The sequence below is a fragment of the Columba livia genome, chromosome 2 (genome assembly GCF_036013475.1).
Source record: "Columba livia isolate bColLiv1 breed racing homer chromosome 2, bColLiv1.pat.W.v2, whole genome shotgun sequence".
Lineage (NCBI taxonomy): Eukaryota > Metazoa > Chordata > Aves > Columbiformes > Columbidae > Columba > Columba livia.
In genome coordinates this window covers 160,051,751-160,065,917 of record NC_088603.1, presented here as the reverse complement: position 1 = coordinate 160,065,917, position 14,167 = coordinate 160,051,751, and the positions used below count along the sequence as shown (strand labels likewise).

Sequence of the window (14,167 nt, the reverse complement as noted above, 5' to 3'; positions counted from 1 at the left end):
GCCACCTCCACCTTCTTCTCCTTCACAGAATTATCCACCAAGACCAGTGTGGTTCTTCCTTCATCTCCATTCAGGTGTCCTCAAATCCCACAGCTGGACCCTCTTTCAGTTCCAGCTTCCAGATCCCTGCCCATGGGTGGATGCACTCTTGCCTTTGTTGTCTCAAGCCACAGCTGCGTTATGACTCCAAAGTCACCAGTAAGTGTGGGGGACACAGATTAAATTTCCCTAGTGTGGGCAAACCTCAGAGTGAAATTAGCAACAGTGAGTCAAAGAGATGAAATTCAATATACTAGAAGGTTTCATTAAAAAAAAAAAAAAAAAAAGCCTAATTGCAACATGATTTAAATTTAAAGAAGTGGTAAAAAATGCATGACATCATTTTAGCCCTTATTAGAAGAATATATTTATGTCCCTCTATTCGAACTTCTCCTTTATCAGGAGATACTTCCTTGCCTTTGAAGACAGCTGAACTTTCCCTAGTTATCTGACTAGTCAGAGGAGTTATTCAAACGTTCTCTACTATGAATGAGAAATAAAAAGAAGGGAACAATTATAATCATCATTTGCTTGCATTTGCTGGCCTGAGCTTTTTCTGCTGTTGTTTTTTCCTCTTCACCTCCCTCTCCACTCAGCTAAGGCAAAAGAAACACTGGGGATGGAAGTGCTGCAGGTCACCAGCTCTAGCCATCGATATCTACCTCTGACTGGGGTTGATAATTTGTCCCCTGACCTCTGGAGAGAAGCTGCATTACAGGAGGAGAGCAGAGCATCTACTAAAGGCTTTGCCTTGCTCAGGCCCCATGTTTTGTCTGCCTAATGGCCAGATCTTTCTCTAGATCTTAGTCCTGTAGGCTTCATTTTGTAAAAGAAAGGGACAGCAACACTGTTCTTGACCCAGAAAGTGGACTAAGACAAAAGATTAGCATCTCTTAGCTGCACATTTATTTATTTATTTGGGAGAGAGGATCCAAATATCAAAGAAATGCCTTTAAGGATGTATATTTTGCTATCAGTGGCAAATCTATCACCAGCATATAAATATTTGGTGTAAGCCTGCTTATAGATTCTGATAGATTAACCCTTATTCTTTGGGGTAAAGGTCTGGATCTGCATGCGTGTGTGTGTCAGAAGACATGTGTCAGCACGTGTGCATGTGCATGCGTGACCACGAGACAGGCAAGGAAGGGCAGGGCCATGCACAGCTGAAATCTCATGCTCCCCTGGGCTTACTGCTCTGATACAACCCTTTGGCAGTTTCGCGGTGCCTCTAGAGCATCCTTCATTATTTATGGTGATGAGGCCAAGCTCCTTTTGAGAAGAGTGACACACTTGTGCCCATACAAGGGAACATGCCTCTACTTACTATTGCACGCCTTCCTATTGCACAGCCGTCCTTCCTCCAGGACTCCCTCGCAGACAAGACCTTCATTGGGAAGGGGCTTGCAGGTTCGCATCCGGGTCTGCAGGCCTCCCCCGCAGTCCTTGGTGCAGTCACCCCAAGCCGACCATGGGTTCCAACCACCTGGGCAAAATCCAAAAAAGCCCCATCAGCTTCAGTGAGAGCCCAGCACCCAGGAAGCCAATACAACATTGGCCCGGTAGACCCTGCAATGTACCCACTGCCCAGCCCCAAAACTGAGATGTCTTTTAATGTAGTAGGACAGCACAGTGTAGCCTAGAAAGTCAAAAGGTAGGAGAGGAAGGAAGAAACATCGCCCTTTCATCTACTTCTCTTCAACTCTTCCCTATGTCTAAACAGGCACTTCACCTTGCTGGAGACCCTGTCCCATTACTGATTAGTCCAGCTCTTTCTGTGCTTGCTGTGACAAAGTGGTCCCCTCCTCTGAGAAGAACCTTTTCCCATTTTCGTATCTGTTGGCTCCTAACCCCAGAAGACACTTGCAAAAAACACTTCAAGATACATGTCCAGCATCAATGAGGTTATCTCTCCTCCTTCTTTCCCCATGCAATGCACATGTCTGTCTGCAGATAGAACAAGTGATCTGGGAAGGGATAGGGGTCCTGCCATCCACTGCCCCCCCTGAAAAAGACACTCCTTTTCCCCACACTGCAGATACCATCAGCAACACTGAGGCACTGTTCTCAAGGACAACACTGGTGGGGGAATGATATTCCCCTCCAGGACCTTTGCAGTAACCACAGGGAGCAATCTGTGAGCACCATAAGGTGAAAGTGATTTTTTGGCTTCCCTTCACCATGGAGGTACTGAGGGATAAAAGATGGGACATGAACTGGTAATGTACACTTGCAGCCCAGAAGGTAAATCAGTTCTTGGGCTACATCAAAATGAGAATAGGCAGCAGGTCAGGGAAGTGATTCTGCCCCTCTTCTCTGCTCTGGTGAGACCCCCCAGCAGTGCTGGTCCAGCTCTGGGATCCTCAGCACAGGACAGACATGGACCTGTTGGAGAGGGGCCAGAGGAGCCACAGAAATGATCTGAGGCTGGAACAGCTCTGCTGGGAGGACAGGCCGAGAGACTTGGGGCATTCAGCCTGGAGAAGAGAAGGCTTTGGGGAGACCTTATTGTGTCATTTCAGTACTTAAAGGGGGCTTATAAAAAAGATGGGTACAGACTTTTTAGTAGGGCCTGTTGTGATAGGACAAGAGGTGATGGTTTTAAACAAAAGAAGGGAAGATTCAGGCCAGACATGAGGAAGAAGTTCTTTTAAATGAGTGTGGTGAAACACTGGCCCAGCTTGCCCAGGGAGGTGGTGGGTGCCCCATCCCTGGAGACATCCCAAGCCAGGCTGGATGGGGCTCTGAGCAACCTGATCTGGGTGAAGATGTCCCTGTTCATGGCAAGGATCAGACTAGATGAACTTTGAAGGTCCCTTCTAACCTAAACTATTCTATGATTCTATGATTATGTGATTCTATGTTCAGAGTTGGTGCCAGCAATGTGCAGCTTTCCTCCTTGTACCAGCTACAGCCCTGCAAGCTGATGGAGCCAGCAAGCCCCTTGATGCAGGAATGATCTTGCCACTTGCAGAAGGCAAATGCTGAGTCTCTGCAGCCTTCTCCACCCTGAATCATTCTAGCTTGCTGCCAAGAACAACTGGCCCTGGTGGAAAGACCATAAATGCTGATGACAGGATAGACCGTGAAGACCATCTTAATCTGGCTTTACTCTCACAGTCCAAAGCATTGCAGCAGAGCACCCACAGGGAGCCCAGGAAGGCTGGGATTTGTGTTGTAAAAAGACAGCAGGGCACCATACAGGCCCTTCAAGTGATGGATAAGCTGTCACATCTCTCAGTGGTCAGTTTTCTCCTCATTGACCATATGAAGCAAGCTAAAATCTGCTCTGTAATAGGCCTCTGCTTCTAACAGCTGGTGACTGCTTCTGATCCATCATTTGCACAGCTCACGAGGAGAAGCAGAGGTGGTACTTCATCCCAGAGGTGGCCACACTCAGATGGCTGCTTTTCCTGCTGTGCATTCTCTCATTATCCAAAGCCACCCTTGGAGACGTTTCAGGTCCAAGAAATTTAGCTATGTACCATGCACAGGCAGAGATAAAGATAATGAGCTGAAAATGTAGTTTTTCGAATAGATGAAACATTGGGAGAAAGGCAAATGCTGCTTTTTAAAATAAAAATCAAATAAATATATTTTTCTCACCAATAGTCAGAGATTTAGAGATGCAAATGATCCATTTCAGCTGACTCAGTCTCCCTGTATTGCTGTTTATGAGACAACAGAGAGTATGGTTGTCCCCTGAGCTGTGGACTCTGCTGCTCCATCTACATACCCCAGGTAAGAAACCAGACCTTTCTGGAAAAATGAGGGTCCTCATCAGCCCAGTTAGGTGTCAGATCACAAAATGGGCACATTACCAGCACCCCATTGCAGATACTCATCTGCCTCCATAGCACAACACTGTGAAGTTCTGTTTCTACTCCCAAAACAGGGATAGTCTACTATCACCAACCTAGCTGTTTCTAATTTTTTCTCCCGAGACAGTCTGAGAATAAACACATGCTCAACATCATTCCCTCTGCTGAATGTAGTGGAAGTTGCTTAGATACTCAGTAATGGGGCTAACATGGGAAAACAGAGAAGGATGGAAACACAGGCTAGTGAAGATGCTCAGAGATCCAGGCAGCAGTGTGGAGGATGGAGTTGTTATTGGCACACAATATATATTTGACCTTGAGGAAGACTCTCCTTTGCTTGAAAGTCACATTCTCTGCTGGTTCCTTTTCTGAACAGCACAGGGAAACAGGCTTGTCTCTCCTCTTTCCTGATGGGAGACAGATTGTGTTTCAGTTGCGACAGAGGCCATTGGCATAATGGCAAGTATCCTGATACTTTGCTTCAGCTGATCAATAAGATATCTGTAACCAGACACATTTAATAACTAATCAAATCCTTGCTTGCCCTTTTGAGGATGTCTTTCTTTACTCTCACTACCTTGCAAATTAGGAGTGTGGCTGGGGAAGGGAAAAAGCAGCTCCACACAAACCTTGGCTAGGCTTGTGATTTAATTTGCTTGCGATGCTTTTTGAGTCAAAATGCATAATTGCTCCAGTGCCTGAAAAGCTCATTTTATATTTTGTTTGTAGACAAAATACAGACTTGTTAGCCAAACTGATTGCCTGTCACGATGTCTCCAGTTTGATAATGGGTTATTCAAACAGGTCTGCATTTCAGGATGCAACCTATCATGAGACATTAAACCCCCCAAAATAAATAGAAATAATAGATGCTGCCTTGTCTCATTACAAGAAAGAGTGGGGGATAGTGTAGGTTCCAGTTTTTGACTTCTTACTCTGCTTGTCAGCAGCAATGGGAGAACAAGTCAAAATAAGATTAAAAACATCATGATCTCAAGCCCTTAAATTGAATGAAATCTTTTTATGAAGCTGAGCACAGATAACTTTCTTCCTCTCCTTAGTCCTCAGTTTCCATCCCATTTGTGTGTATTAAAGAGAAGCTAGAGTAGAAGTACCAGGACACTTATTAAATCAACACAGGCATTTATAGCCAAGACAAAGGTATTCCCCAGTTTATGGAGTAGTCCTTTTTTATCATCAGGTTGTCCCATGGTTCTGACAAATGAAATACTGCACGTTATTTATCCTTTTTATTGGCTGCCAGATAAACCTTTTGAAATCTTCCTTCTTTTCCTGGGTCTAGTCATTTGCTATTTCAAGTGATTTGTCTTTTTTAGTGGTGCTGTAAACAAGTGGTTAAAGGCCTATTATATGAAGTTATACCCATCCAGACTTTGAAGATAGACAAAAATACTGTGCCACGAGTAAAACACTTTGCTCTTCTGCCCAGGACTTGAAAACATGTGGCTGGTAGAAACGGATGGCTGGGTAACAAGTGAAGGAGCTACCATGGCCGTGGAGCAGCTGAGCTGTGGCAAGACACGGGTGCTGTTAGCCCAATGCAGATGTTGCAGAAGAGACATGAGTGAATGCATACATGTCCCACAACTCAGTTGATCCGGAGTGACTTGTTGAGTTGCAATGGCACTCATGGACTCCACATCTTACAAGAAATCACAGAATCACAGAATTGTTGGGGTTGGAAAAGACCTCTGAAGATCATCTAGTCCAAACCACCTGCTAAAGCAGTGTCACCCAGAGCAGATCGCACAGGAATGTGTCCAGGCGGGTCCTGAATGTCTCCAGAGAAGGAAAGTCCACAACCTCTCTGGGCAGCCTGTTCCAGGCTCTGGCACCTCAAAGGAAAGAAGTTTCTCCCTTTGTTTAGGTGGAACCTCCAATGCTTCAGTCTGCACCTGTTGCCTCTCATCCCACCATTGAGCACCACTGAAAAGAGTCTGGTCCATCCTCTTGATACCCATCCTGGAGATACTTATCAACATTGATAAAATCCCCTCTCAGCCTTCTCTAGGCTGAACAGACCTAGCTCTCTCAGTCTCTCCTCATTAGAAAGATGCTCAAGACTCCTAATTCTCTTTGTAGCTCTGCTGGACTCCCTCCAGTAATTCCTTGTCCTTCTTAAACTGGGGAGCCCAGAACTGGACTCAGTACTCCAGATGCAGCCTCACCAAGGCAGAGTTGTCAAGCTTTTCTTAACATACCCCAGGTACCGTTTGCCTTCTTGACCACAAGGGCACATTGACCTGTTGTCAACCAGCACTTCCAGGTTCTTCTTCACAATGCTGTTTTTCATCAGGTCAACCACTAACCTGTACTGGTGCAAATTCTCACCTGTCTGCCACACAATTCCCTGTTCTGCCCCTTTTTACATTTCAAGCATGGGGTTGAAGGAGAACCCACTGATTCCAAGAAGTGAGTAACTCATGCAAAATACAAGATGGAATCCCACCAAAGTTAATGGGATCCTTTGCAGACATTGCCTTTTGCCCCTGGAGTCCTGTTTCATCAGCTCTCAACAAACTGCCGCAGCCCACTGATCAATGCAGGTTGAGTTGCCATCTGTCCTTAATTCAGAAATAATGAGTCTGCTGCAACTGCTTTGTGAAGGATTTTGCTTTTCAAAGGCACTGACTTCTGTGAAGGTCACACACTCAACCTGCTCCCACTTGGCAAATTTTTGCTCGGCTACAGCCTTGCAGAACTGAAGACCTTTCTCACTTTGCTCGTTTTCCCCTTTAACTGGAGTAGCTGTGGCTCACGTCTCCATCTCCAGAGGTCTCCATCACAACCAACAGCTATCACCTCAATCATATAGCAAGGTTTATCTTGTATTTTTTATTTTTTTGAGAACAGTCCTATCTCCTAGCATGAATTTTGTGAAGGTGGCTGCTGCACATGAGGCTGCTGCTCATGGGACCATTTTGAGTGCCACAGGAACTGTCATTCAGGGAGGCCTTTAATCCAGTTTCTAAAGGGCTTTCTGATCCTCTTCGGTCAGTTCTTAACATGATCACATACTAAAACATATTAGTTTTCACGCTAGGCTGATCAAGCGCATTCTAATTCTCCACAATTAAATGAAGAAAATTTCAAGGTGGTCAGAATCACCTGGCAAGTTCATATTTAGTATTTCTTGTTCAGAATCTTAAGCAGAGATGCCAATAGAATAGGTCTTTCCTAGTACAAATTAACTGAGAGAGCTCCATTTCGATGCCTCGTCCAAACACCCTTGATCTTTGGGAAGATTTGCATCCTGATCCAGAGTTTATCCCTGCAGCTGACAGCTGTGATGTGTCTCAGATGCCAGTCAGTCAACCATGCCTTCTAATTTAGCTGCAATGCCTTAAATTAGATGGCAGTGACAACAGCAAAAAACTAAGGAATCAACACAAAACAATCAATAGATCACAGCAAAAGGGTCGGGTCTTTGCTGACACACTACATCCATCTCTGATTTTGTGTTTTGATTTTTTTTTTTTTTTATTTAGCCTCCCACTGACCCCAGCTGCAGATACTTCTTGTTGAGTTCTCTCGGACTCATCAGGCCAGGACACCTTCTGTCTGAAAAACATGCCAAGACTAAATAAACCTACCACAGTTCTGTATGCTACCTCTGGAAGGATGTGTAGTGGACCTTATATCACAGTATCTGAAGGCCTGAGAATATGCAGTCGTTTTCAAAAGAATAAAAATAAAAAAATGTTATTTCTTATGCAAATAAGGGGAAGGATAGTGAAAGGAGATTAAGATTGTTTTATACCATCTGAAAGTTAAATATGTTATACAATGGGGAAAGAGAGAGAGTTGCTCCACTGGGTTTTATCACTCTCCTTTCTTACTGTGCTGGGAAAGAACAAGTCCAGAAGGGATAATTCTGAAGACAGCCCTCTATTACACAAAACAGTGATCTTTCCCTGGAGAGTCACGCATTCACTTTGCTACTTCTGTAGAAGAAAGGAAAAAAAGTCTTTCTGGAAGATGTTCCCTCCTCCTGCTCCTTGTGATGAAAGCCTCTGGCAGCACAAGTGAGTTGCTCCAGTGGTTCATTTTCTGCCCTTTCAAAAATAAATCCCATGTAGCACCTTGCTGTTTTGCATATTATGCTCAGTAATAGCAAAATTGACCCCCCAAGTTCCCTAAAAACAAAATAATTAATTCCAGCTCCTTCCTCTTTCAGATACCAAAGCTTTTGATGAATGACCTATGAACTTGACACCTCCATTATTGATGGAATGAGAAAAAAAACAAACCAAACCAAAACCAAAAAGGCTGGGGGTAAGTAGGCCCTCCTGCCCAACATCCACACTGTGTATCATGAGGTTATCTGGCTAATGACAAATTAAATTAAAAACAAAGACCCAGAGGTGATCAAAGAAACATGATAGGCAAAGGTACCTTGGAAATATGTTCAGTGAAAATGGACCACGCACAAGGAGTAATTTCTAAGGAAAGAGATTCAGCAAATGAAACAGATTATTGTGAGTCATCATGAAAGACAGTCTTCATAATGCCATGAAAACCCTTTTCTAAAGAGCTATAGGACCTTTTGTCCTATAAAGTAAAGGGAATTTGGGGATGAAAGTGTGGAGTGGATAAAATTTTCTTTGGGATGATCAGGGGTGGAGCAGAAGGGAAGAGATCAAGGCTGATGCATGCATCCATACTATCAAACTTCAAGCTAAAGTAGCAAGTGAGTAGGATAAGGGAAATCCAAAACATGGACATTGATTTGCACAGCCAGAATCATCTTTTCTATGATGTGTGTGTGTTTACATCTGACAAATTTTATATTAACAACAACCATAACAACACATTAGAACTCTTGTCCCGGAAAAGGAGATGGTGGGGATGAGGAAAAGATGAATACACAATAATGGTTTGTGAGTGGCCAGCCGTGGTAACCAGGGAATGGCTGTTCATTTTCTTTTCCAATATTCAAATTGAGGGGTGTCAAATGATACTAGCAGGAGGCAGGTGCAAAACCAGTGAAGGACATAATTTGCAGACACAGAGCACTGTCAAGCTGTGCAATGCTTGTCACAGCATGCAAAAGGTGCCAAAGTTTCTACAAGTACAAAAAGTAACTAGGGAAATGTATGAAAGAGAAATCCATCAAATACTATTAGATGCAAAGACAGCAGATTTTGCCCAGACAGTCTCTGGGCTGCAAGATGCTGAAGGGTAGAAAGATGCTATATGCTTGTCTTCTTCTGCTATTTTCCCTTGGTGGTCATGGTTAATGAGAAGATGTTGAGCTGAAAGACACCTGATATGGTCAACAAGATGATTTCAAGTGCTTTTCCAGTTGCTCAGCCTCTTCCTACCTTAATCACTGTCACTCTCATGGAGATGTACTCAGAGCACATGCAGCTCAAGGTCAAGCCAGTGTTCCCCACCACAAATCTAAAAGCTGCTCAGATCCCTCATTTCTGGATACCCAAAGAAGTGATGTGTTTTTCAAAGCTGCTGAGTGGCCAAAGCTGTCATTGATTTCCATAACATTCACAAATCCCTGCAAATGAAGATAACGAGGCCCAATTTGGTCAAACATTATAGGACCAGTTTCAGTCTCCCCCAGTTCTTAGGATCACTTAAGGGGGATGGAAATGAGGCCACAGTGCTCAGCTTTCAAAGAAACCCAGCATAAAGCTGTGCTTATTACATGAATTCCTGCAAATGAAACACTAGGGATAAAGAGAGATTATTTATGTGGAAGTAGTGGGGGACGTGGGCAGGGAAATGAGAAAGGGAATGTTTAGTCTGGAGCAGGAGATCAAATAAGATTGTGGAAAAGTCTTCCACTAAGAAAGCCGTAGAGGCCTAATCACTTAACTTATTTCAAAGCAGAGCAGGCAAAATATCAGAGAACAGACTTGTGAAGAAAAATTCAGCATGCACCCCCGGGGAGGAATGAAATGCTTTCCCGCCCTGAACCTCTCTGATACTGTATAAATCACATCAGAGCTGAGTTCACACAATATTTGCTTCTTCAAGTTATTGCAGACCCCGGTGCAAAGCACAGGGGGGGATATATTAGCATAGACACATGCGTGCCTCTGTATGGTGAGAAATATATGAACACATTAAAATCTAGCTGTGCAGCCCAAGTTGACTGAAACATCTCCTGATATGAGTGTCACTATCTATTTTCATAAAAGCTCCTTTAAAAAGGAAATCAAACAAGGGCATTTGTAAAATTTCCTTTCATGTTCCATTTGGCCTGGTTTGAGGGGTCTTGGTTCCACCAAAGGTGTTTTCACCTTTTATAAAAGGTATATAGCACTTGCAGAGCATTACATAATCACATAAATGCAGTGGCATGTTGTAACAGCCAGAGCTTTGCAAGCCACATGTAATTTCAGCTTGTTTCCTGAGCAGCATTTCCAGCTGAAGGATTTCTATGGTCTCCAAGACCACAATTTCTCAGCCCTCCATGAGCTACGACATATTTCTCTTTGCTACTATTGCCTCTGCAAGACGTACCGGAGAGGGGCTGAAAAGCTGAAAGGCTTGCCTGCAGTATCACAGGACATCTGCTGTACAGCACAGACAGGAGTTAAATTTTCTTAAGGTAAGCATATTACAGGAGGATGTAAAGTAAATCCACCAGGAGGACAACCCAGGAGCCAAGTGTCCCCCTTCTCAGAGCAGTTTTGCCAAGGAGATGTCACTCTGCAGACACTATTCGTGGCTCACAGCACTCCTGGCTCCACTAACTGCTTCCGAGACAGAGCCAGAAAAGCGAACTCCAGTGCAATGCTGAGGCAGCCGCCTTGGCAGTTATTAAACCAAATATTTAATGACGTTTTGATACGCACAGCCAAACCCTCTTCACACGGAAATGTCAGTAACAAGGATTTTGCCCGGAAGGGGAATGAAGGCGGTTGAAAACCACATGAAAGCACTTGGTGTGTGTGCACACCTCTAAGGAAGGCTGGCGAACAAGCAAGTTGTCAGCAGGCATTTCTCCCTTCGGTGTCCTCTCCTTCACAGAGCTGTCAGTTACACTCATCCTGCAGTGCGAAGATGCTAATCCTGGCTGCCTTGCTGAGCAGAGGTTGCCTTTACCCGCTCATCCTCTGACACGTGTTTTTCATTGCAGAAGGGAGCAGGCTTTAAGCTTGTCTCTGTGTGTAGTTTGTCTCTGTCTCTTGATAAGTCCCCTCATGAAGATGGGGACAGAGAGAATGGTCAGGTCTTGTACCACTTGGGCAAGGTGAGTGAAAATATCCAGGGGATTTAAATGCTGGTGTGTGTTTAATGGGTTAGAATGTAGAGCAGAGAGGGGCTTATCTGGGAACCAAAGTTGGGGGTCAATAAGGATGCATGCCCAGGAAGCTCAGGAGATCACTTTGCTGAGAAAAGATGCACAGCAGTGTCCAAAAACAGCTAAAACAGCCCTTGGGAGAGATGCTGTCTCAACTGGATTGTTTGGGAACAGAAATTGTATTGTACCAGTGAGCATCTGAAATCCTTTATTGGGCTGACCACTCCCACTGGGAGCAGAAGTGACGTTATGGATTAACGCCTGGGACCAGTTTGGGCATGGTAGAATCCAGTCTCAGCCTTGACAATGACAGAAGGAAACAATGTAAAGATATATCTGCAGTTGAGGTGTTCAGGGTAAGTGATAGGGTTACTGCACCAGGACAGGTCATGAAGATGAGGAACAAATCTTTTACTTTCCTCTGCCAGACCCTAAGCTCCCAGGTGAGCAAACTGGAACTTCAAAACAGGCAGAGAGATGCAGCATCTTTCTCTTTTTCAGGAATTTGGGGTCCTAGATTGGACCATAATGAAAAGAGGAGGGAGCTTTCCACTCTAAACCCCACTGTGTTGAGAAGGGATTTCCCTCCTGGACCTCTGTTCCCTAAGGTGTTTAAAAAAAAAGGAGATCTTTAAAGATTTTCATGTTCTGTAGGATGCAAAAGATCAGCTTAAGTTAAAACCCTGAATTTTCTACTGGATGCAGTCTTGGCATAGGCAGAGTTTGCCCTGAGTTTGTACATGACTGACAAATATTAGCAGTAACAAAGGATGTGCACACAATTTAGAGGCACTGTGTAGCATACAGGGCCAAATCTTTCCCTGTATGCAATCATGAACTGGAAAGAAATACAAGTTTCGACTTTCACACAGGTCTCTGAAGGTCGTGCAAGGTATGATATGAGCCTCTGAAAAGCCTCATATCCCATTGCCAGTCATTTTCCACAAAAAGTATCTCTCCTCTGATACACCAACTACAGTGGACCAACTAGTAGGTGATCAAATCCTTGGTATCATAAACCTTGAAGTTGGTCATGAAGTCTTTCACTGCCTGGTCTTTGCAGGGTGTCTGATTTATTTGATGCTGAACAGTCAGTATTACCGTCAATTGAGCATTATTGGATGCTCAAATTAATTTGAGCATTTTGGAAATAGAGGAACATGTTTCTTCGAATCTGACAGTGTTTAAGGTAGGAACCATGAATCTGAGAATGAGCAGATTGTCCTTGGGAATCCTGGCTGCAGACGAATGAAGGGGATTCATTATATAGCAAACACCTGTGGTCAGTGACAATGGTTTCATCAGTGCATCCAACAGGCAACTGGGACCACCACAAAAAGCTACCGCTAAATTGCTTCATGACAGTTTAAGGAGCCAGCAACAGCAGTTCTGCATCTGGGATAATGACCACATGGTATCCAGCATGCCTGAGCATCAGGGTTAAGAAATCAATATCATCAGTCTTGATCAACATGATAATTAAGAGGTTAATATCGATCTTTTGACCTTGATGCTAAAGTGTGGTGGGTGCATGAGTCATTAACATTGTTGCTGGCAATCTCAAGTTGTAGCACTATGAGAGACTGCAGGCACAGCAGTTCACTCACAGATCCCTTAGAGAAGCTGGATTATAAAGATTAAAGCAATTCTTGGCCTGATTCATAAACAACTGTTCCCAAAGTCATCACCTTTTCTATAAATGGTGAGAAGGATTACTCACACATGCCTGTTATGTCCCTTAAAAGTCCCAGGGTGACACAAGGAAATGTAACTCCATCTGGTCCTGCAGGCAGCAAAGTTGTGGTCTCATCCTGTGCTTTTATCTTAAAAAACAAAACAGGAGTTGAGACCTTGTTCTTCATAGTGGCTTGATGCAGAATGGCCCAGATAGCCAAGTTACCTTGCTACAGGTGAGGTGTCACTCTGATTTATCCTGTTATGACTGCTAAAATAAAGACTTTTCGCTAATGAACATCAGATGCATTTTTATGAGCATTTTCTAACCCTGAGTCTGCTGTGCCAGACCCTGATACCCATGATCTTCAGCCAACAGAGATCAAGGTCTATCCTGTTTAAAACCATTCTTTCCTGCAGACAAATCTGACATGAAATTCCCATGGTCTGAGGTCTTGCTTAAGAAAAGAAAGACACAGTTTTGAGAGATTATATCAGTACAGATGATGAGGAGTTGGCACAAAGACTCAGCATTTACCCAGGCATTTGTAAATTATTTTTTCTGTCATTTGTATTTGTCATTTATATTCCAGCAGTGTTAAGAGACCTTGAGTAACATGAGAGTTGTCCTGGGATTGGCACTCTACAAGCAAAACAATCACAGGCAGTCCTTGACCCTAAGAGCTTGCATGAGGCAGTGCCTAAATACTGTTACAATTGGTATTGCAGAGTGAGAGAAGTGAATATGCACAGAGAAGGAAGAGTGGGTATATTAACAGATATACAGAGATTCAGACTACTTCATACATTATTGACTGCACTTAAATGTTAATCATCATGTGCATCGGCTATTTTTTCTATGAGAAAATGCAGATAAACATCCCTGAGCTGTAAGATTGCCTGCACAAATAGGTGGATTCGGAACAGACCAAGGATGTTATTTTTCTCCCAGCATAATCCTGAAAATTGCGTGGAAATGAATCCATATGAGAACCGAGTATGGAGACTCATGGAGGAAAACTTCTCTGCATTTCCTTTTTTTGTTCTGTTGCTATTGGTGCTCAGAGGAGTCAGGGGTGGCTGGGTTATCATTGATTGCCAGGACTATTCAGGATGGAGAGCCAATACATCAAGCAATTCATTTTCCTCTGACACTCCATGAAACTAAATCATTATTAAATCCCATCTGGATAATCACATAGATACAATCCCTGGAGTTCAGCCTTGCTCTCCACTCTGCTCTCCATGACTTGAAGCCATCAGACATACATGACACCACGTGTCACAAAAAGATCATGTTGTTCCACTCCAGGTGAGCCCCCCCAGACCAATGTCTGCTTGACTC

At 43.8% G+C, this 14,167-nt stretch overlaps 1 protein-coding gene across 13 annotated transcripts in view; it reads right to left on the bottom strand.

The window, feature by feature from the left end:
• The window catches only part of ADGRB1 (adhesion G protein-coupled receptor B1), a 290,622-nt gene that overhangs the window by 162,852 nt on the left and 113,603 nt on the right, over positions 1 to 14,167 (bottom strand). For all 13 annotated transcript variants that reach the window (XM_065054576.1, XM_065054578.1, XM_065054574.1 and 10 more), the window contains one exon: positions 1,367 to 1,525. In XM_065054576.1, the coding sequence (XP_064910648.1) occupies positions 1,367 to 1,525 (159 nt within the window). The remainder of the gene's footprint in view (positions 1 to 1,366; positions 1,526 to 14,167) is intronic.